The sequence below is a fragment of the Trichechus manatus genome, unplaced genomic scaffold (assembly GCF_000243295.1).
Source record: "Trichechus manatus latirostris isolate Lorelei unplaced genomic scaffold, TriManLat1.0 scaffold00052, whole genome shotgun sequence".
Taxonomy (NCBI): Eukaryota; Metazoa; Chordata; class Mammalia; order Sirenia; family Trichechidae; genus Trichechus; species Trichechus manatus.
The window spans coordinates 15,023,227-15,046,801 of record NW_004443988.1 but is presented as its reverse complement, the minus strand read 5'-3'; the positions used below and the strand labels follow the sequence as shown (position 1 = coordinate 15,046,801).

General features: G+C 38.3%; 1 protein-coding gene across 11 annotated transcripts in view; it reads left to right on the top strand.

Moving 5' to 3' along the window:
* Positions 1-23,575, top strand: part of MYO5A (myosin VA) — a 272,641-nt gene that overhangs the window by 138,073 nt on the left and 110,993 nt on the right. For 9 of the 11 annotated variants that reach the window (XM_023732489.1, XM_023732490.1, XM_023732488.1 and 6 more), the window contains 6 exons: positions 1,416-1,522; positions 11,890-12,155; positions 13,540-13,621; positions 19,777-19,917; positions 21,605-21,730; positions 23,030-23,113. In XM_023732489.1, coding sequence (XP_023588257.1) covers positions 1,416-1,522; positions 11,890-12,155; positions 13,540-13,621; positions 19,777-19,917; positions 21,605-21,730; positions 23,030-23,113 — 806 coding nt within the window. Of the gene's footprint in view, positions 1-820; positions 1,203-1,415; positions 1,523-11,889; positions 12,156-13,539; positions 13,622-19,776; positions 19,918-21,604; positions 21,731-23,029; positions 23,114-23,575 lie in introns of those variants that run through there. The other 2 variants (XM_023732496.1, XM_023732495.1) reach the window with 2 other exon arrangements.

Here is a 23,575-nt window from a genome sequence, read left to right as displayed (position 1 = left end):
TTCTGCTCCATAGCACATGGGGTCACCATCAATCAGAATTGACTCTATGGCAATGGCTTTTTTCAACTGGGAAATGTGGCTGAGCTGGTTTGGTGACAGAACACTGTATCACATATGGCTTATTTTAACATTTTTGATACTGCTCAAATGTCACTTATTTCTGGGAGTTAAAAAATGTTGGGTCTACCTGTGAATAAATTAATCATTAGAACCATGGTGATAACGTTTAGAGAGAGGTGAATTAATTTTTTTAAAACCTCAGAATATAAATAACTTAAAAATCGTTATGTTGATACTTTGAGAAGTACCCACAGGTGAGTTAATTTAATTTAAAATCATGTGCTTTACTTGGCTAATCAGAGTATGGTCCAGGACCACTGGGGAGCTTGTTAGAAATACAGACTCTCAGACCCCTTCCCAGACCTACTGAATCAGAATCTGCATTTTAAACAGATCCGTTCGTGAGTTGTATGCGTGTTCAAGTCTGAAAAAATACTGCTTTACTTCATAAGCAAAATCAGTTTGCACATTGAACATTGTGAACTTGAAGAAGTCATAATGCAGGAGATGGCAAAACGTTCATTATAAGATCAACTCTCAATTATCTGTTTAAGATTACATATTCAGAAATAATTTTACTATTTTTACTTGCATATAATTATACTAATGTTCTGGAAAATCTTATTTTGTTGAAAAACAAAACCAGATCTAATAGAAAGTCAAAAGCTGTGCAGCTTCCTTATCCTGCCTTACCTTCCAGGTCCTGCTCTAAGGCCACGTTTGGACACTCACTCATTAGGCTGGAGTACAACACCAGTCTGAACACTTCTCATCTTGAGATCTGCTTGACTCATACGTGGTCTGTAGTTAGAAGAAGTAATTAAATAATCTGACTTAAAACAGTCTTATTGGGCTGCAAATTGCATTTGGAGTAGAGAAAAATAGAAATGGTAATAATGTTAATAAAATACTTAAATACAGTGTGTGACAATGATGTTGATAATTTGTTTAGCGCTTACTGTGTGTCATGTAGTGTGCTAAGTATGTTACTTGCATTATCTCATTTAATCTTCACAACTACCTGTTGAGAGAGCCACTATTATTATCCTCATTTCTCAAATGAAAAAATGGAAGCCTAGAAAGGTGAAGTTACCCACCCATGTGAGATGGCAGCCGGTAGCAGAGGCAGGCCCCAAGCCCAGGTTTGTGATTCCCCATAGCCCATGCTCTCAGCTCTCAGCCATGATGTTAAACTGCCTGATGTGTTAATGTCAACAAGGATGAAAGTGTTGTTAATTATGACACCTCATCATGTGCACAACATGTGGCAGTGTTCAAGAGTTAACAATAGGCTTAACATTGTCCACTGTAAATGTTTAGTTCCTGTCCTGAAAATAATCACTTGTTTGTTTCAGGAATTAGTGAATCCTATCAGATGGGAATTTTCCGAATACTTGCTGGCATCCTTCACTTAGGCAATGTTGGATTTACATCTCGAGATTCAGACAGCTGCACAGTACCTGTAAGTTCAGGATAAGCTTAGTATAATGACAGTTGAGTTGTGTTTTGGTTTTGTTGGTTCTTATTTTATGGAAACAATATATTTATGACCAGAGGGATAATTATCAGAGAGCTGTAGTCTCCAAAGAAGAATCTTAAAGTGTGAATAAAGAAATATGGATTATAATATTTGGTGCACAGTGATTGCGTATGTATGTGTGTATGTGACCTTGGATATAGCTCTGATTTCTGTAACAGAGGTGGGAAATATTAGATGTGAAGGTTGGATCATTGAGTCTATAGCAAAGGGTTCATTTGGCCCATGACACAAGCACCAAAAGTTGATAACCTTGTTTCAGCTGTGGAAATGTAATATGGTTTAAAAATTATTGAAGAAACTGTTCATAGTGGTACTCCTGGGAAGAACTAGATGGCTGGCAGGGAGGGCAATGGGTAAGAAACTGACTTTTCCGTATTAATCTTGTTGAATATGGTACGTGTACATCTATAACTGTTAAAATGCATAAATACTATATCTAATTATTAGTGACTGAGTTATAAATGGCCCTACAGGAAGTTAGAGTTATGAGCGTTCATGTTATGCCCTTGCTTAAATCCTTGAGGACTACTCACTTCCTGTTCAGTTTATCTCTCGCCACTTCTCACACTCCACACTCTGGCCATTTACATGCCAATCTGCTTCCATCTCCTGCCTTCGCTCAGATTCTAGATTCTCTCTGCTAAGGACAGGTTGATGATTTGTCTTCCCTGGTCAGCTCTTATTCACTTTCTACCAAGCAGATCTGACAGCATTGCTTCTGAGATACTTGCTCCCCCTTCTGTTTACCTTTGTCTTAGCACATATTATATTGTTCTATAAAGGTCTCTCTTGCTTGTCTTTCTGCAGCAGGATTTGAGGTCTTTGAACATGGGAACCATACTGTTCATTTTAGTGTTCTTAGGACTTTAAGATGATTTTTATTCACCTCATTCTTCGTTTCCTTTTTTCTGTGGGTCTATAGCCCTTTGTGTAAAAAACAGATTCCCAACTCCTATACAGAGACAATCTGTCCCTGCCTTTTCTGAATATAGTAGTTTTGTATTATGTTAGATGTATGAGACATAATGTAAAATAAATGAGTTTATGCTTTGGAGAGAAGTCCTGTAGTATAAATGATTTACTAGTGAAAGGGACAAGAGCTAGATGGGCAGAAAGCTGGGTTCTGATGATTTTCTTTATGGATATTTGATTAGTAAATTTCCTAAGTCAGAGATCCTAATTTTAGATGCATGTTTTTTCCAGCCTCTTTTCCTAATGGTAGTTTTTTAAAAAGGGCGGATTCATGATCCTGATTTAAACCCAAATTTCTTCTGAGGAAATATTATAGACTAACCTTTTTTTATTCAACAGCTTTATTGAGATATAATTCATATACTGTCCCATTTACCCACTTAAAGTGTGCTCTTCAGTGGGTTTTAATGTACTCACAGTCAATTTTAGAACATTTTTATCACCTTAAAAAGGAGCTCTATAGTAGCTATAACCCTTTCATTCCCTCATTTCCGCATCAAAACCATAAGCAGCCACTAATCTATTTTCTGTCTCCGTAGATTTGCCTGTTCTGGACAGTTGATATAAAGGAACTTTTATAATGTATAGTCTTTTGTGACTGACTTCTCTCACTTAGCATAATGTTTTCAAGCTTCATCCATGTTGTAACATTTATAAGTATGCTCTTCCATTTTATGGCTGAATGATATTCCATTGTATGGATATACCACATTACATTTATCCATTTGTTAGTTGATGGACATTTGGGTTGTTTTCACCTTTTGGCTATTATGAATAATGATGCTATGAAAATTCATGTACAGACTAGACTTCTTTTAAATGAACTCATTGATTCCTGTATCCCATCTTTGCCTGTGTGACCTTTCCCAAAATGTCAGGATTCTTTTGGTCAGGAGAGTTATCACTAATATTAAAGATATACCAACTTCACTGTCAATCTTTCCTAAAATTTCCGGATACTAGTTTCCTCTTTGAGATGTCCAGAATGATTATCTTAGAGGAAGAGTGCATTTAGCCCATGGAAATTGTCCGCAGGTTACTTCAGCCTACTTCTTTAATCCCTTGGAATTCTGTGATTTTAATTTTTAACTAGTTACTTGTCTACTTTGTTGATTGGACAATAACTATAAGCACTATGGGAACCTTGGTTGCAAAGTGGTTAAAGTGCTTGGCTGCTAACCAAAAGGTTGGCAGTTCGAACCGACCAGCTGCTCCGTGGGAAAAAGATGTGGCAGTCTGCTTCTGTAAAGATTTACAGCCTTGGAAACCCTACGGGGCAGTTCTACTCTGTCCTGTAGGGTTGCTATAAGTTGGAATTGACTCAACAGCAGTGGGTTTGGTTTTTTTTTTTTTTTTTGGTTTGTTTGTTTATAACGACTACGGTTTAACCATTTGGGAGGTAAGATTAAATCGTTTCATTCTATTTGGATCAACTGTCAACATTCATGGACACAGCAGTCAAGAAGTCAAACGATAAAGAAGAAAAACGTAAAGTCTCAGTAAACACAAAATCTACAAAAACAAAAGAAAAGAAAACAAAATCCACAGACAAAAGGAATTTAGCACAGGAAAGCAAGAGGAACAAAGAAAACATCAGCACCAAAAAAAAAAAGCACTACAAAATGACAGCAATAAACTCACACCTATCGATAATCACACTGAACATAAATGGCTTAAATGTACCCATAAAGAGACAGAGAGTGACAGAATGGGTAAAAAAGACAGGACCCATCAATATGCTGTCCACAAGAGACATGCCTTAGAAACAGAGGAATAAATATATTAAAAATCAAAGAATGGAAAAAATGTATCACGCAAACAGCAACCAAAAAAAGAGCAGGAGTGGCAATACTAATCTCAGATAAAATAGACTTGAAAACAAAATCCACCATAAATGACAAGGAAGGACATTATATAATGATTAAAGGGACAGTGCGCCATAAGAACATAACAATCATAACCCTAATAAATATCTACACACCCAATGTCAGGCCTTCAAAATACAAAAAAACAAACTCTTTAACAGCACTGAAGAGACAAATTGACAATTCCACAATAATAAACTTCAACACACCACTCTCAGTAAAGACAGAACATCTAGAAAGAAACTCAGCAAAGATACAGAAGATCTAAAAGCCACACTCAACCATCTTGACCTCATATACATATGTATATAACACTCCAACCAACGGTATCAAAGTATACATTCTTTTCCAACATACATGGAACATTCTCCAGAATAGACTGCACCTTAGGCCACAAAGCAACCCTTAACAAAATCCAAAACATTGACATAATACAAGACATCTTCTCTTATCACAACACCATAAAAGGAGAAATTAATGACAGAAAGAGCAAAAAAAAAAAGAAAATCAACTAAATGGAAACTGAATAACAGCTTGCTTAAAACCCACTGGGCGACAGAAGAAATCAAAGAGGGAATCAAAAAATTCCTAGAATCAAATAAGAATGAAAACGCATCATACCAAAACCTTTGGGACACAGCAACAACAATGCTCAGAGGTCAATTTATACCAATAGATGCACACATCAAAAAAGAAGAAAGGAACAAAATCAAAACATTAGCTACACAACTCTAACAAATAGAGAACAGCAAAAGAAACCCACAGCCACCAGAAGAAAGGAAATAATAAAGATCAGAGAAGAAATAAATGAAATAGAAAACAGAAAAACAATAGAAAGAATCAACAAAACAAAAAGTTGGTTCTTTGAAAGCATCAACAAAATTGACAAACCATTGGGCAAATTGACAAAAGAAAAACAGGAGACGATGCAAATAACCCAAATAATAAATGAAATGGGACACGTTACAACAGACCTAACCAAAGTAGAAAGGATCATAGCAGAGTATTATGAAAAACTATACTCCAACAAATTTGAAAACCTAGAGGAAATGGACAAATTTCTAGAAACACTACCTACCCAAACAAATACAAACTGAAGTTGACAATCTGAACGGACACATAAGAAGAGAAGAGATTGAAAAGGTAATAATAATAATAATAATAAAAGACAAAAAAAGTCCAGGTCCAGCTGGCTTCACTGGAGAATTCTACCAAACATTGAGAGAAGAGCTCACTCCCGTACTACTCAAACTGTTCGAGAACATAGGAAAGAAAAGGATACTTCCAAATTCACTGTATGAAGCCAGAATAACCTTGATAGCAAAACCAGGTAAAGACACCACAAAAAAAGAAAATTACAGACCAATATCTCTCATGAATATAGATGCAAAAATTCTCAACAGAATTCTAGTCAATAGAATTCAGCATCATATCCAAAAATAATACACCATGACCAGGTGGAATTCATACCAGGTGTCCAAGGATGGTTCAATAGTAGAAAATCAAACAACATAATCTACCACATAAATAAGACAAAAGAAAAGAATGACATGATCATCTCAATCGATGCAGAAAAGGCATTTGATAAAGTCAAACACCCATTCCTGATGAAAACTCTCAATAAAATGGGAATAGAAGGGAAATTCCTCAACACTGTTATGGGCATCTATACAAAACCAACAGCCAGGCTCCTCCTCAATGGAGAGAGGCTGAAAACATTCCCTTTGAGAACAGGTACAAGACAAGGATGCCCTTTATCACCACTCCTATTTTACCTTGTGCTCAAAGCCCTAGCTAGAGCAATAAGACAAGAAAAAGAAATAAAGGGCATCCAAATTGGTAAGGAAGAAGTAAGACTATCCCTGTTTGTGGATGATATGATACTATACATAGAGAACCCAAAAGACTCCATAAGAAAACTACTGAAACTTGACAAATTCATCCGCCTATGAGCAGCTGATATTTGACAAAGGCCCAGAGTCCGTTAATTGGGAAAAGATAGTCTCCTTAACAAACAGTCCTGGCATAACTGGATATCCATCTGCAAAAAACTGAAAAAAGGCCCATACCTCACACCATGCACAAAAACTAACTCAAAATGGATCAAAGACCTAAATATAAAATCTAAAACGATAAAGATCATGGAATAAAAAATAGTGACAATTCTAGGAGCCCTAATACATGGCATAAAGACAATACGAACCATAAGTAACAATGCACAAACACCAGAAGAGACACTAGATAACTGGGAGCTCCTAAAAATCAAACACTTATGCCCATCCAAAGACTTCACCAAAAGAGTAAAAAGACAACCTACAGACTGGGAAAAAATTTTTGGCTATGACAAATCCGATCAGTGTCTGATTTCTAAAATCTACAAGATACTGCAAAACCTCAACAACAAAAAGACAAATAACCCAATTAAAAAATGGGCAAAGGATATGAACAGGAACTTCGCCAAAGAAGACCTTCAGGCAGCTAACAGACATGTGAAGAAATGCTCCTGATCATTGGCCATTAGAGAAATGCAAATCAAAACTACAATGAGGTACCATCTCACCCCAACAACGCTAGCATTAATCCAAAAAACACAAAATAATAAATGCTGCAGAGGTTGTGGAGAGACTGGAACACTTATACACTGTTGGTGAGAATGTAAAATGGTACAACCACTTTGGAAATCGATTTGGCGCTTCCTTAAAAAGCTAGAAATAGAAGTAGCATATGATCCAGCAATCCCACTCCTTGGAATATATCCTAGAGAAATAAGAGCCATCACACGAATAGATATATGCACACCCATGTTCATTGCAGCACTGTTCACGATACCAAAAAGATGGGAGCAACCTAGGTGCCCATCAGTGGATAAACAAATTATGGTATATTCCTACAATGGGACACTATGCAACGATAAAGAACCACAATGAATCCATGAAACGTAACGTGGAGGAATCTGGAAGGCATGTTGCTGAGCGAATTTAGTCAGTCACAAAAGGACAGATATTGTATAAGAGCACCCTTACAAGAACTCAAGAAAAGGGTTAAACACAGAAGAAAACATTCTTTGATGGTTATGAGGGTGAGGAGGAAGGGAGGGTTATTCAGTAACTTAATAGCAGACAAGAATTATCTTAGGTGAAGGGAAGGACAGCACACACTACAGGGGAAGTCAGCGCAACTGCACTCAACCAAAGCTAAGAAGTTTCCTGACTACAACCAAACACTTCAAGGGACAGAGTAGCAGGGGCAGGGGTCTGGGGACCATGCTTTCAGGGGACATCTAGGTCAATTAGCATAACAAAGTTTATTAGGAAAATGTTCTGCATCCTACCTTGGTGAGTGGCATCTAGGGTCTTAAAACCTAGTGAACGGCCATCGAAGATGCATCAATTGGTCCCAACCTGCCTGGAGTAAAGGAAAATGAAGAACACAAAGTCACAAGGAAAGCATTAGCCCAAGAGACAGAAAGGGCCACATAAACCGGAGACTGCAACAGTCTGAGACCAGAAGAACTAAATGGTGCCCGGATATCACCAATTACCACCCTGACGGGAAACGCAACAGAGAGTCCCTGTTGGAGCAGGAGAAAAGTGGGGTGCAGAACTCAAATTCTAGTGAAAAGACCTGAATTAATGGTCTGACTGAGACTGGAGGAACCCCAGAGAGCATGGACCCCGGACTCTCTGTCAACTCAGCAGTAAAACCATTCCCGAGGCCAACTCTTCAGTCAAAGATTAGACTGGACTGTGGGACATAAAATGATACTCGTGAAGAGAGTGCTTCTTAGCTCAGGTAGATACGTGAGGCTAAATGGGCAGCGCCTCTCTGGAGGTGAGATGAGAAGGCAGAGAGGGTCAGGAGCTGGTTGAATGGACATGGGAAATCGGGTGGAAAGGAGGAGTGTGCTGTCACAGTATAGGGAGAGCAGTTAGGGTCACACAACGATGCTTGTATAAATTTTTGTATGAGAGACTAACTTGAATTGTAAACTTTCACTTAAAATACAATAAAAGAAAATTTAAAAAAAAAAGAAAACTACTGGAACTAATAGCTTGAGCAGAGCAGCAAGATGTAAGATAAACATACAACAATCAGTTGGATTCTTATCCTCCAGTAAAGAGAAGTAGGAAAAGGAAATCAGAAGAGCAATGCCATTTATAATCGCCCCTAAAAAAATAAAATATTTAAGAATAAGTCTAACCAGGTACGTAAAAGACCTGTACAAAGAAAACTACAAAACACTACTGCAAGAAACCAAAAGAGACCTATATAAATGGAAAAACATAGCATGCTCACGGGTAGGTAGACTCAACATTGTGAAAATATCAGTTCTACCCAAAGCAATTTACAAATACAATGCAATCCCCATCCAAATACCAACAGCATTCTTTAATGAGTTGGAAAAACTAATGGTTAACTTTATATGGAAAGGAAAGAAGCCTTGGATAAGTAAAGCGCTATTGAAGAAGAAGAATAAAGTAGGAGGCCTCGCACTACCTGACCTCAGAATGTACTATACAGCTACGGTAGTCAAAACAGCCTGGTACTGGTACAGCAACAGACATATTGACCAATGGAACAGAATTGACAACTCAGATGTAAATCCATCCACCTACAGTCACCTGATATTCGACAAAAGTGCAAAGTCCATAAATGGGGAAAAGACAGACTTTGTAACAAATGATTCTGGCAAAACTGGGTGTGCATCTGTAAAAAAATGAAACAGGACCCGTACCTCACACCATACACAAAAACTAATTCAAAATGGGTCAAAAACTTAAATATGAAACCAAAAACTATAAAGATCACAGAATAAAAAATAGGATCAATGCTAAAGGCCCTAATACATAGCATAAATAGGATACAAACAGTACACGAGCACCAGAAGATAAACTAGGTAACTGAGATCTTCTAAAAATTAAACACTTATGCTCATCAAAAGACGTTGCCAAAAGAGTAAAAATAGAACCTACAGACTGGGGAAAAAATTTTGGCTGTGACAAATCCAACGAAGGTCTAATCTTTAAACTCTACAGGAAAATCCAATACCTCTACAACAAAATGACAAACAGTTCAATTAAAAAATGGACACAGGGTATGAACAGACACTTCACCAAAGAAGACATTCAGGCTGCTAACAAACACATGAAGTAATGCTGGCAATCACAAGCCATTAGAGAACTGCAGATCAAAACTGCAGTGAGATATCATCTCACCCTGACATTACTGGCACAAATCACAAAAACAGAAAATAACAAATGTTGGAGAGGCTGCAGGGAGATTGGAACTCTTATGCACTGCTGGTGAGAATGCAAAGTGGTCTAACCATTTTCAAAAATGGTATGATGCCTTCTTAAAAAGCTAGAAATAGAAATACCATATGATCCAGCAATCCCACTCCTAGAAATATATCCTAGAGAAATAAGAGCTGTCATAAGAATAGACATATGCACACCCATGTTCACTGCAGCTTTGTTCACAATAGCAAAAAAATGGAAACAGCCTGAGTGCCCAACAAGAGATGAATGGATAAACAATGGTACATACACACACGGAATACTACACAACAATAGAGAACAATGATGAATCTGCGAAACATCTCACAACATGGGTGAATCTGGAGGACATTATGCTGAGTGAATTAAGTCAATCACAAAAGGACAAATACTGTATGAGATTACTATTAGAAACACTCATGAAAAGATTTACACACAAAAAGAAACAATTTTTGATGGTCACAAGAGAGAGGAAGAGTGGGGAGGGCAAAACACTAACTAGGCAATAGATAAGTGGTAACTTTGGTGAAGGGTAAGACAGTACACAATACTGGGGAAGTCAGCACAGCGTGACCAAGGCAAAGTCATAGAAGCTTTGTAGACACACCCAAACTCCCTGAGGTACCGAACTACTGGCTGAGGGCTGGGGACCATGGTCTTGGGGGACGTCTAGCACAATTGGCATAACATAGTTTATAAAGAAAATGTTCCACATCCTACTTGGTGAGTTGCGTCTGGGGTCTTAAAAGCTTGCAAGCGGCCACCTAAGATACGGGTACTGGTCCCACCCGGTCTGGAGCAAGAGAGAAAGAAGATCAAAGACACAAGGAAAAGATTAGTCCAAAGGACTAATGGACCACAACTACCACGGCCTCCACCAGACTGAGTCCAGCACAACTAGATGGTACCTGGCTACCACCATGATTGCTCTGACAGGGATCTCAATAGAAGATCCCAGACAGAGCTGGAGAAAAATGTAGAGCAAAATTCAAACTCAGAAAAAAGGACAAGACTTACTGGTCTGACAGAGACTGGAGAGACCCCAAGGGTATGGCCCCCAGGCACCCTTTTAACTCATTGCTGAAGTCACTCCCTTCAGCCAAAGATTAGACAGTCCCATATAACAAACAGTAACACACATAGCTGATCCATGAATACAAGACTAGATGGGCACACCATCCCAGGGGCAAGGGTGAGAAGGCAGGAGGGGACAGGAAATCTGGATGAACAGAGATGGAGACCCCAAAGTTGAGAAGGGGAGAGTGTTGACATGTTACAGGGTTGGCAGCCGATGTCACAGAACAATATGTGTATTAATTATTTAATGAGAAACTAATTTGCTCCGTAAACCTTCATCTAAAGCACAATTTAAAAAAAAAAAAGAAGTCAGACGACTTATTGTATTGGGCAGATCTGGTGCAAAAGTTCTCCTTAAGGTTTTAAAAAGTAAAGATGTCACTTTGATAACTAAGGTACACCTGACCCAAGCCTTTGTATTTTCAGTCATCTCGTATGCATGTGAAACCTGGACAATGAAAAAGGAAGACCAAAGAAGAATCGATGCATTTGAACTGTGGTCTTGGTGAAAAATATTGAATATACTGTGCACTGCCAGAAAACGAACAAACCTATCTTAGAAGTACAACCAGAATCTTCCTTAGAAGCAAGGATGGCGAGACTTCCCGCCTCTCTGAATAGGTCACACTCCTCTCCCATGGAATCATAGCAGACTGTCCTCCTTTGTAGTTACTTTACATCTTGGGAATAATCATTTGATTAATATCCATTCCCTAATGACTGGGACTCTAGGAGTGCAGGAACCATGTCTCTTTTTCTTACTGGCACATGATAGTCGCTCAGTAAATGTCTCCTGGCAAGCTGACTGATTTCCTGATTGACTGAATGTGCCCCAAGAGAGATACAAACAAAATGCTATGAAGAGTCCAAAAGGAGAGGGAGTTTTTGAAATGAGCTTTTGAAGAGATGGCAATGTGCTGTCTAGATGCTAGTTTGATGGATGATTATGATTATTATCATTAATCAGCTTAGGTGATCTTGGTGTTTGTTATAACAAAGAAATTACTGGGTTTTATTTGTTACCTCTTATTAGCATTTTTTCAGGAAATTCTTATCTGATTGACCTGATCATAGGAAGTAATCCATTCTCTTTTGGCAGCCCAAGCACGAACCCCTCACCATCTTCTGTGACCTCATGGGTGTGGACTACGAGGAAATGTGTCACTGGCTCTGCCATCGGAAGCTGGCTACTGCCACAGAGACGTACATCAAGCCCATCTCCAAGCTGCAGGCCACAAATGCCCGTGATGCTTTGGCCAAGCACATCTATGCCAAGCTCTTTACCTGGATAGTAGATCATGTCAACCAGGCTCTCCACTCAGCTATCAAACAGCATTCTTTTATTGGTGTGCTGGACATTTATGGGTGAGGATATTTGGCTAATAAACCAAAGAGAGCATTTGTTTCTAGAAATTATATGGTAACTCTAAGTGGGTATTGGATTTTATCTCCTATTGGTGAGGAGAAGGAAAACCCTGCCTATGGCAATTTCAGAGTACCTTGATGCTGGTGATGTAATTATATGTTGTTTCAAATTTAACTAAAACTCAGGGCTAATTTAGTAAGCTAGTGGGTGGAATTGATTGGTTTTCAGACTCATGGTAAGTTATCACTGAGTTTCTAAAAACTGAATTTTATTTGCTACTTGGCTTTCCTTGAGTACCCTTCTCTAACTTTTAAAATCCTTTCTGTACATTTGTCCATTTCTGATGCCTAATGTTTCATTTTCTGGTTGAAGTTTTCAAAAAAACACCAGTGATATCTCTACTCTTATTTTCGTTCTCTGTATGTGTAGAAGTATGCTTTTATTATAATTCTGTTTGCTCCCCACTTGGGTATGAGTGAACCCTCAGAAATTCGTAGTGTTGAATGCCTCTACATCCTGGAGCCTTAAAACAAATCTCCCTGCAGCTTGGCTGGTGCTCACCTGTTAGGTATACATTCCATGTTGTTGTTGTTAGGTGCCGTTGAGTTGGTTCCAGCTCATAGTAATGTTACGTACAACAGAACGAAACACTGCACAGTCGTGCGCCATCCTCACAATCATTCCTATGCTTCAGCCCATTGTTGCAGCCACTGTGTCAGTTCATCTCATTGAGGGTCTTCCTTTTTTTTGCTGACCCTCTACTTTACCAAGCATGATGTCCTTCTCCAGAGACTGATCCCCCCTGATAACATGTCCAAAGTATGTGAGACAAAGTCTCACCATCCTCGCTTCTAAGGAGCATTCTGGCTGTACTTTTTCCAAGACAGATTTATTTGTTCTTCTGGCAGTCCATGGTATATTCAATATTCTTTGCCAACACCATAATTCAAAGGCATCAATAATTTTTCAGTCTTACTCATTATCCAGCTGTAGCATGCATATGAGGCAATTGAAAACACCATGGCTTGAGTCAGGCCCACCTTAGTCCTCAAAGTGACATCTTTGCTTTTTAACACTTCAAAGAGGTCTTTTGCTGCAGATTTGTCCAACGCAATATGTCATTTGATTTCTTGACTGCTGCTTCCATGGGTGTTGATTGTGGATCCCAGTAAAATGAAATCCTTGACAACTTCAGTATTTTCTCCGTTTATCATGATGTTGCTTATTCCATGTTACTGACTTACAAACTTTTGTCTTTACTGAGGTGGAAAGAAAGTTTCACAATGTTGGTGAATTTCCCATTTCTTTCCTTTTAAAGTGTGCATTTTGAATATTTTTAAACAGCTATTTTTTTTTCTCCTCATATTGTTTTTGGTTTTACAGATTTGAAACATTTGAGATAAATAGTTTTGAACAGTTTTGTATAAATTATGCAAATGAAAAACTACAGCAACAATTCAATATGGTAAGAATTTTTGTCCTTGAATAATATTCTTCTATAAATTACCTTCTTGAAATCCTAGTCTGTGTTTAAAGCCTGGTTCTTGAAATGAAATCTTGAGTTATAATTGTTATATGGGGTTTAGAGCAGCTAAACTGCTGAAGAAGTGATGATTAATAAATAATACAATGTTAGAAGAAATGTTTTATGGTTCGGGTGGAATTCAAGATGATCCTTAGATTGCTGTCTGAGAATAATGAAAATTTTGTTCAAAATAAATTGAGGGAAGCAGGAAGTGTGTTAGGTAGTAGCTAAGGGAGTATGTAGCTTTGAACCCAGGAACATCCTTTGATTTGTTGTACCTGGAACTAATTATGTGTGCAGTTGTGACTTTCTTAACTCTTACTTGCTTTATTAGCAAGATGTCAGAATTGAAAATAAAAAGTTTAGATATTCTCTTTTCAACAGTCGGAGACATTCACTGAGCCAGTGGCAGTGGGAGTATTTTGTGAGTGGCTCTGGTTTAATTCTCTTGTGAAATAGTAATGTCGGATATCTTGGAGGATTACTGTGGTGTTGGGGGACTTGGAGGTACTTAAAATGAGTGACAACAGGGTGTAGCAATGAAGAGTACATACCCTGGAAGTGAACTGCTTGGGTTGGAATCCTGTGCTGCATTGACTACCCCGGGGACCTTGGGCAAATTAAGTGACTTCCCTGGGCTTTAGTTTCCTCATCCGTAAAATGGGGATGATAGTAGTATCTACTGCATATGGTTGTTTAGATTAAATGAATTGGGATATGTAACATGCTCACCACATGCCAGACACACATCTAAACACAAGCTCAAGGTAGTTATTAGTATTGATGAAAGGTAGAAGAGAGCTAGCTGCTAAAGGGAGGAAAAGATCCCTTAATGTCCTCATCTTATGAAGAGAACAGTCAAGTGGTATGGTCTGTAGTTGATAGAATAAAAAAACTATAAGTCTAAAAATATTATTTTAAGTTACAAAAGTAAAATAAAAAAGACTCAAGAGCATCTAAAATTAGTAATTTGAGAGGATGACGAGGGGCAGTGGAGAGGTGGTATGTATGAGTTTAACCTCATCTACCTTAGCAGGAAATCAGTAGATACGATTTCAAAATGATAAATCAAAAAATAGCTGATAAGCATATTCTTTAGAAACATATAGGTAAATATGAGAAGAAATAGCTAAAACAAATGTAAAATGGTTTCCTGTATTGAGCAGGATTTGGGTTAGGGAAGGATGGAACAAGGGATTGTTGCTCATCATTATAAAACCTTTTAGACTGTTTGATTTTTTTTTTTTTTACTCTTTTGGTGAAGTCTTTTGATGAGCATAAGTGTTTGATTTTTAGGAGCTCCAGTCATCTAGATTCTCTTCTGGTGTTTGTGCATTGTTACTTATGGTTCATATTCTCTTTATGCCATGTATTAGGGCTCCTGGCATTGTCCCTATTTTTTCTCCCATGATCTTTATAGTTTTAGATTTTATATTTAGGTCTTTGATCCATTTTGAGTTAGTTTTTGTGCATGGTGTGAGTTATGGGTCTTGTTTCAGTTTTTTGCAGATGGATATCCAGTTATGCCAGTACCATTTGTTAAAGAGACTGTCTTTTCCCCCAGTTAACGGACTTTGGGCCTTTGTCAAGTATTAACTGCTCATAGGTGGATGAATTTGTCTGGATTCTCAATTCTGTCCCATTGGTCTATGTATCTGTTGTTGTACCAGTCAGTACCAGGCTGTTTTGACTACCGTGGCGGTATAATAGGTTCTAAAATCAGGTAGAGTGAGGCCTCCCACTTTGTTCTTTTTCTCGAGTAATGCTTTACTTATCCAGGGCCTCTTCCCTTTCCATATGAAGTTAGTGATTTGTTTCTCCATCTCATTAAAAAATGCCATTGGAATTTTGATCGGGTTTGCATTATGTCTGTAGATCGCTTTGGGTAGAATTGACATTTTCACAATGTTGAATCTTCCTATCCATGAGCAAGACATGTTTTTCCACTTATGCAGGTCTCTTTTGGTTTCTTGCAGTAGTGTCTTCTAGTTTTCATTGTATAGGTATTTTACGTCTCTGGGTAGATTTATTCCTAAGTATTTTACCATCGTGGGTGCTATTGTAAATGGTTGTTTGATGTTTTTAGAACATGCATTTCTTACTTTGATAAAACTTTGAACCATCTATATTTAGGAAATTAAACTGCTTAGCACAGTGGGATAATAGAAGGGTGATCTTGAAACGTTAGGCATATGACTGTTTCCATAATAATGTGATGGGTATATGTTTTCATCTCTGCTTAGGAACATTAATAAGAACCCATAAGTCAGAGACCGAATTGAGCATTATCATCTCACATGATTTTAATGAGTTTCTCAAGTCTTTAATCAGTGCCACAGCCTTCAGCTCTTACCCAGTATATTTTGGTACAAGATGGCCAGAAGTACAAGAAATCTCTTTCTCAGGGACTTCGTGTCTCTGCATCTGTTTCTGTCTCTTTTCTTGTTTCTCTTTCCGTCTTTCTGTCTCTATCCATCTGTTTTCTGTCACACACGCCCACGTACATGCACACGCAGACTTATATTGTATGTTCCCACTGTTATAAAAAATCAAGAATAGATATACACCACAGAAAGCAAAGGTCTTTAATGGTTATCAGGGATGGGAGGGAATCACTTTCTAGATAGTAGACACTTGATCCTTTTGGTGATGGGAAAGACAAGACCATCTATGGGTGGAGTCAGCACAACTTGACCAAGGTAAATAAAAACACTAAGAAGTCCATGAGAAAAAGGGACAGTTTTGGTAAATGCTATAATGTATACAATTTTGCAGCAACAGTAAAAACAACCAAAAAATATGTGTGTGGTTATGTGGGTAGATATGGATGCATATATGTGTATAGGAAGGCATGTGCAAGTAAGCGCACATGCATGTATAGGTGTATCTGTAGGCGTATGTATATATACTTGTGTGTGTGTGTGCATATATACCACATAGGGAGCACAATTACAGAGGCTTGGTTTACTAGGTTTCAAGGCTTGGAACCATAGTCTCGGGGGACAACTTAGTCAATTGACATAGTTCACAAAGATAATGTTCTACATCCTAGATCAGTGAGTAGCATCTGGGGTCTTAAAAGCTTGTGGGAGCCGTCTAAGATACAACTATTGGTCTCTACTCGTATGCAGCAAAAGAGAATGAAGGAAATCAAAAGCGCAAAGAAGAAACTAGTCTACAGGACTCATAGCCCACATGAACCACAGCCTCCTGTAACCTGAAAGCAGAACTAGATGGTGCCCGACTACCACTACCGACAATTCTGACCAGGGACACAGTAGAAGGTCCCGGATAGAATGGGAGAAAAATGTAGAACCAACCTCAAATTCTTTAAAAAAAAAAAAAAGCCAGACCAATTAGACTGATAGAGACTAGAGGAGTCCCCAAGGCTATGGCCCTAAAATAACTTTGAACTTGGATTCGAAGTTATTTCTGTAGGTCACCTTTCAGCCAAACAATAGATTGGCTTATAAAATAAACAACACCCGTAAGTAATGTGCTCCTTTAAACAATTAACTACATGAGACCAAACGGTCAACAGTTACCCAAAAGCAAAAATGAGACGGCAAGGAGGGGAAGGGAAACTAGATCAATGGAAACAGAACAAACAGAATGGAAATAATGAGAATGCTGACACATTGTAAAAATTATAACCAATGGCACAGAACAATTTGTATAAAAATTATTAAATGGAAACCTAATTTGCTAATACACAATAAAATAACGACAACAACATAAAAGAGAAACCAAAGCTACCTCGGGGGCCGGATAGTTTAGTTTGTCTCTTTCTTGGGGGCCTCATGTCTCTGCATCTGTTTCTGTCTCTGTTCTTGTTTCTCTTTCCCTGTTTCTGTCCATCTGTTTTTCTGTCACACACATGTACATGCATGCTTGGACACACACACCAACTGCATCTTAGCTTCTCTGTGCACAACTGCTCCACTCCCTCTTGCTATCAAATGGCATATTCTTTCCTTCTACTCTGTATGTATTTCTCTGCATCAAGATTTCTGCTTCCTCAAAGTGTCTGCCGCCTCATTCACTTCAGACTCCTGTGAGCAGAGCAGTGGTTGAAAAGGTCCTCCATTCTCCTGACTTGCTTAGCTTGCGTTCATCTTTGCTTCTTTCAGTTTCAGTTTTCACTACTGTTGTCTGATTCTTTCCTTGTTTCTCAATTCAGATACCTGAGAAAGATAATTCGATTAACCCAGTTCATTTTTTCAATAGTGTGCCCTGGGGTACCCACACTTGGTTCAGTCAGCTGTGACTGGGAACATGGGGTCTCAGAGTAAAGATATGGCTGCATAGGGCTGTTCCCTCAGCCAGGGCTGTAGGTGGGGGCTGTGGTCATAATAAACACTGTAATTGGCATGTTTATGCTTGGAGGCATTATTGTATTGACCAAGGATCTCTTGCCTTATTGAACCTCACGCCCACATTCACTCTTTGACAACTGAGCATCCAAAATTTTTGTAGCCTCATGGTTTTTTCCAAGCTATCCATAGAGATGTGGCTGAGAAAGCTGTGCTTCTCTTGTCAATGTGGAGACCGCATATAAAATAAATTAATAAAATGAAAAAGTACAGAGCTTGTTGTTTTAGAAAATATTGGTACCATCAGTCAGAGCATCCTGCTGACACATGGCATCCTATTTGCCTTCTTATTAATCAAAAGAACAGAAGAAATTTGTTTTCGAGTTAGCATGACATAAATATTCATATGGATGAACCGCTTTTTTATTAAAGCTTATTGCAGCTGGTTAGATTGTAAACACTGCAAATGAACCAAGAGTGGCATTACAATAAGTATAGAAAGAAGTGGTAAAGGTTCAGGTGCATGAGAAGATGTATGTATCCAAAATCTCCCAGACCAAAGTTTCATGGTATTTTGGATCCTGGAAAATGTATGTGTTCTGGTCATAGTGACAGAAGACTAGCCTTGCCAGAAAAATAGCAACACGTGGGAGAAACAAAGGAGAGAAAAGAGACAAGCTAAGGAAAGGAGAAATCCCTGAAAAAAGAATAGTGGTCATTAGCATCTGTAGAAACCAGAAGTGGTGTCAGCAGCATTGGCTGGGGCAGCTTGAAGCAGGAGCTGCAGCAGCGGTTGGAATGCCCTTTCCTCCTTGAAGTGCTTAGCTCTTCTTCATCTTCTGAGCTTGGGTCACACTGTCTGTCTTGAGGGAAGCCTTTCCTCATCACCCCTTCTCCAAACTAGATCTGGACTCTTGCTGTATGCCCTCATGGCACTCATATTTTCCTTTGTTAACATTATTGTGGTTTGTAATTACACTCCTTGTGACTATTTGATTTCTGTCTGTCTCTCCCACTGGTCTGTAAACTCCATGAGGGCAGAGTCCATGTCTGTGCTGTTGACCGCGCACAGTGACCAGCACAGAGTAGACAGCCAATCCGTGTTTTTGCCTGCATGAGTGATGGAGAGTAGAAGCAGTTGTGATGACGAGGACTGAAGCACTTAGCAAAAATAGCAGTGGATTGATAGTGGTTGCAGCTGCTCACAGAATTGGAAGGTTAGCTGTAGATTCCCTGACTGGAGAATAATCAAAGCACAAATAAAAGACTGTCACCTAATTCTGAGACACTTGAACTTCAGCACCACAGTCCGTTAAGAGAATTACTTTGTTGTGCTGAGAGTGTGGCCCAGCACAGTTCAGCTGCGTGGAGGGTGTCCACTCTTCATAGCTCTCAAGGCCAGCCAGGACGTTCCTGTGTGCCGTGTTGTTAGCGGCACTGTGCAATAATTTAAGAAGCCAAAAAGTACACAGTACGTTTTTGGCAATATACATATCACAAAGACCTGCTACATTTACCAGCAATTTAAAACATTCACTTCCCTAGATTTACTTGTTCACCAAGAATCCTGTATAGCTGAAGCTTTACTGTCTATAGTTTTTGTCTACTTAGTTTGTTCTCTGTGTAAATCATGTTTCTCCCACAAGATTGTTGTTGCTAGAAGGCATAGATTGTCTCAAATTACTTGGCATCCTCTTAGAGTGTTTTATATGAATGTTCTTAACTAACATTTTTTTATGATAAGGATCCAAAAATGCCTGATTTTTTTCTTTTTCATTTCAGCATGTCTTCAAATTAGAACAAGAGGAATATATGAAGGAACAAATTCCATGGACACTCATAGATTTTTATGATAATCAGCCTTGTATAAATCTGATTGAATCTAAAATGGGCATTCTGGATTTGCTGGATGAGGAATGCAAGGTACATGTGATTTTCTGGGGTACTTAGCCTATCAAATTATATACATCAAGGTCAGAAGAGAAGTGGGTTTAAGCAGTGATTCACTTATAAACCATGAAGTTCCATTGGGGCAGTAAGTGGGGACCACACTAACTTGTGTTCTGAAGGGCCACTAGATCCCTAGGATTCTAATTACAAATGAAACTAGGAGAATTTTCCTTTTCTTCCTAGCTAATTCTAAGTTACATGAAAAATTTGCATTAGATACAAATACTGTCAATTTTGGTTACTTTTGTGGCTTTTTTTTTTAAATCACTTTTGTTATCAGCATGCTTCTATTTAGCACTTTTTCTTCAACGATAGAATATATTTAAAGAAATTATGCAAAAGATATTTTGAACAGTAGTTCTAAATACCTATAGTTTTTAAATTGGTCAGTTCTTCTTTATTACTGCTATATAAGGAGGCATGGAGTTTTAGCTTTAGCATTTGAAGATGCAGCACATTGGAAAAAATATTCCATCTCCAGCTTTACCACTGAGTAATTGAGAGATCTTAGGCAAATAATCTGTCTTTTCTCTTCATTTCTGTTTAGCTTATAGTAAGTTACAGCTTACCACAGGTTTATTCTCCTAAGCATCCAGATGTCCTACCACATTAAGGATGCATAGAATGAAAAGGTGCTCAGCCTCACTCAAGATTAAAAAAATGCCCATCAAACAAAAATGGGATACCACTTTTTACCTATCAGATTGGCAAGTTTAAATTTGATAATGCTTTTATGAATATTGCACATATACTCTTGATGTGCATGACTCAGTACAACATATTTTAGAGGTAACTTGACAATATTTATCAAAATTGTAAATACATATACAGTTTGACCCAGCAGTTCCACCCTGTGAACAGACTTGTGAAAGTATCTAAGGTATATACATATAAGTCACTGTTGAGTTTTTATAATAACGAAAACCAGAAACAACCTAGTGTCCATAAATAAGAGAATGCCATTATTAAAAAGAAGAAAAAAATGCAAGGAATATATAGAATGACCCCATTAATGTACAAGCTTTTAAAGATAGGAAGAGATGATCAGGTTAGGAGAAATGGCTAAGGAGACTACTTTCCAGTTTATATGTTTCTGAATTGCATAAATATTTCATATGTGCCAATATTACTTTTATTTAACAAATTAAAAAAATACATGCTAGCTGTGATATTTCGTCTGTTGTGGTTTTAAAAGCAAGTCAAATACTTATTTGATGATGCCTGGTATAGGCAGAGAAGGAGCCCTAGTGGTGCAGTGGTTAAGCCCTTGGCTGGTAACCAAAAGGTCAGCGATTCAACTACCAGCCGCTCTGCAAGAGGAGGATGTGGCAGTCTGCTTCCCTAAAGATTTAGAGCCTTGGAAATCCCATGGGGCAGTTCTGTGCTGTCCTATAGGGTCGCTGTGAGTGGGAATCGACTACAGGGCAGAACATTACAAAGTTTGGGCTGGTTCACCCATGGTAAGGTCTCTGTCATGCTTGCCATTAATAACTGGTTTTTGGCCTCTAAAAGAGAAATGACAAAGGAGTGAGAGTACTTAAACTGAATATAAAAACTGTTAGATAAAGCCAAAAAATGGTCTCTTGGTGCCCGATGCATCAGAGAGTCTCATAATATTTGCCTTGTTTTCTTTCTTCTTTCTTTTTTCCCCTGAATGTAGATGCCTAAAGGTACAGATGACACTTGGGCCCAAAAATTGTACAACACACATTTGAACAAATGTGCGCTCTTTGAAAAGCCCCGTCTATCAAATAAAGCTTTCATCGTCCAACATTTTGCTGACAAAGTAAGGAAGCTTTATTATCTTTTTCCTTTTAGAATACTTAAGTTAAATGAAGAGAAAAAAAATCAATAGTCAAGAGGTGTCATTTTTTTCTTTGCTGATGCTGCATTCTTTAGGGCCTTATAGAAAAGCAGTCTTTAGTGTTGGCTTGTTGGTTTCCTCTTCCTTCAACTTAAATTGAATTATGTTATGAAATAAATGTGAGTCTATAATCCTCTATTATTCTAAAATCTAGAAAGCTCTGCAAACCAAGTCTTTTTATAACCGTTTTGTGGCTAGCCCTGATCTCTGACTTGAACTAACATGAGGTTACTTGTAGCCTTTATTTATCCCACTTAAGGTATTTCTATACATTTCAGTGTAGAAATACAAACGATTTGATTACAGATTGCTGCCTGAGGCTCTGCTAGAGGTATTACAAAATGGTACATGTACATACTGCATCTCTAAACTGAAAAACTCTTAATTCTAAAGCCTGTTTGACCCTAAGAGGTTCAGAGTAGAGATTGTGCACTTGTGTTACATCCCTCCTGACAAGGCACGCAGACTTGCTGCTTCACAAGCTCTCTAGGCTCCTTAGCAAATCAGAAACCGCACAACTAATTTATACGGTAGACCTTGGGGTATGCTCCCAAGGTCCCCTTCAGGGTTTTAGTGCTTTCCAAGTCTGCTTTAACCCTGGCTGGAAACCTTGAATGACGAGGGCTGTGGGGTACAGGCTGTGGAGCCCTTGAGTGGCAAATGGCTGAAGCTGCTGGAATTTTGGCAGCAAGAATAGGATAAACCATTCTTCAGTAGTCCGAGTTTACCATCATACACTATTTCCCCAACCCCTACCACTATGCATCACCAGCTTTTCAATGTTCTCCCTATCTGTTCCTCCTGATCGTCTCTCCTGCTTCATCTCTTCTCTCCCAAGCGAGGGCTTACCCCTGCCATATGGTGAGCTGGGATAGAAGGAGAGGCATTGGGTCACCCTTGGAGGCACTCTCTTTGGCCAGCATGGGGAGGAGAGGGTCAACTTCTTAGAAGCCTCCTTAGCCAAGAATTGGGAAAATCTTTTGGACCACAGTTAGTCAGCACTCCCACTGTTCCTTAGGAAAAACAACATTTGGGAGCTTTTACTGTAGAGTTACCGTATATTCTTACTATTAAAAACTGTATTGGTTTCTTAGAATAAAACTGATGATACCACTTGGTTGAGATCTGTATAGATATAGCCTGAGTCTATGTTTTTTGTTTACAGTAATAATATCTATTCAGAAGTTTTTTTTAGTTAAGGAGATTTTTCCATGTTTTTAGGTGGAATACCAGTGTGAAGGCTTTCTTGAAAAGAATAAAGACACCGTTTTTGAAGAACAAATTAAAGTTCTTAAATCAAGCAAGGTAAATATGGATAAGCTTTTTCCAATTGGGACGTATTTGATAACATGGTAATTACTTAAAAATAGCTTTTAAGCAAAGTGATTTTTTCTAACAAAGTCAGTTTTATTTTTAGTTTTTATTATTATTATTATTACTAATTATTAATTATTCCTAGGAGTGGGATTGCTGGATCATATGGTATTTCTATTTCTAGCTTTCTAAGGAAGCACCATATCATTTTCCAAAACAGTTATATCATTTTGCATTCCCACCAGCAGTGCATAAGAGTTCCAATCTCCCTGCAGCCTCTTCAACATTTGTTATTTCCAGTGTTTTTGATTCATGCCAGTAATGCTGGGGTGAGATGGTATCTCATCGTGGTTTTAATTTGCATTTCTCTGATAGCTAGTGATCCCGAGCATTTCCTCATGTGTCTGTTGGCCGCTTGAATGTCTTCTTTGGTGAAGTGTCTGTTCATTTCCT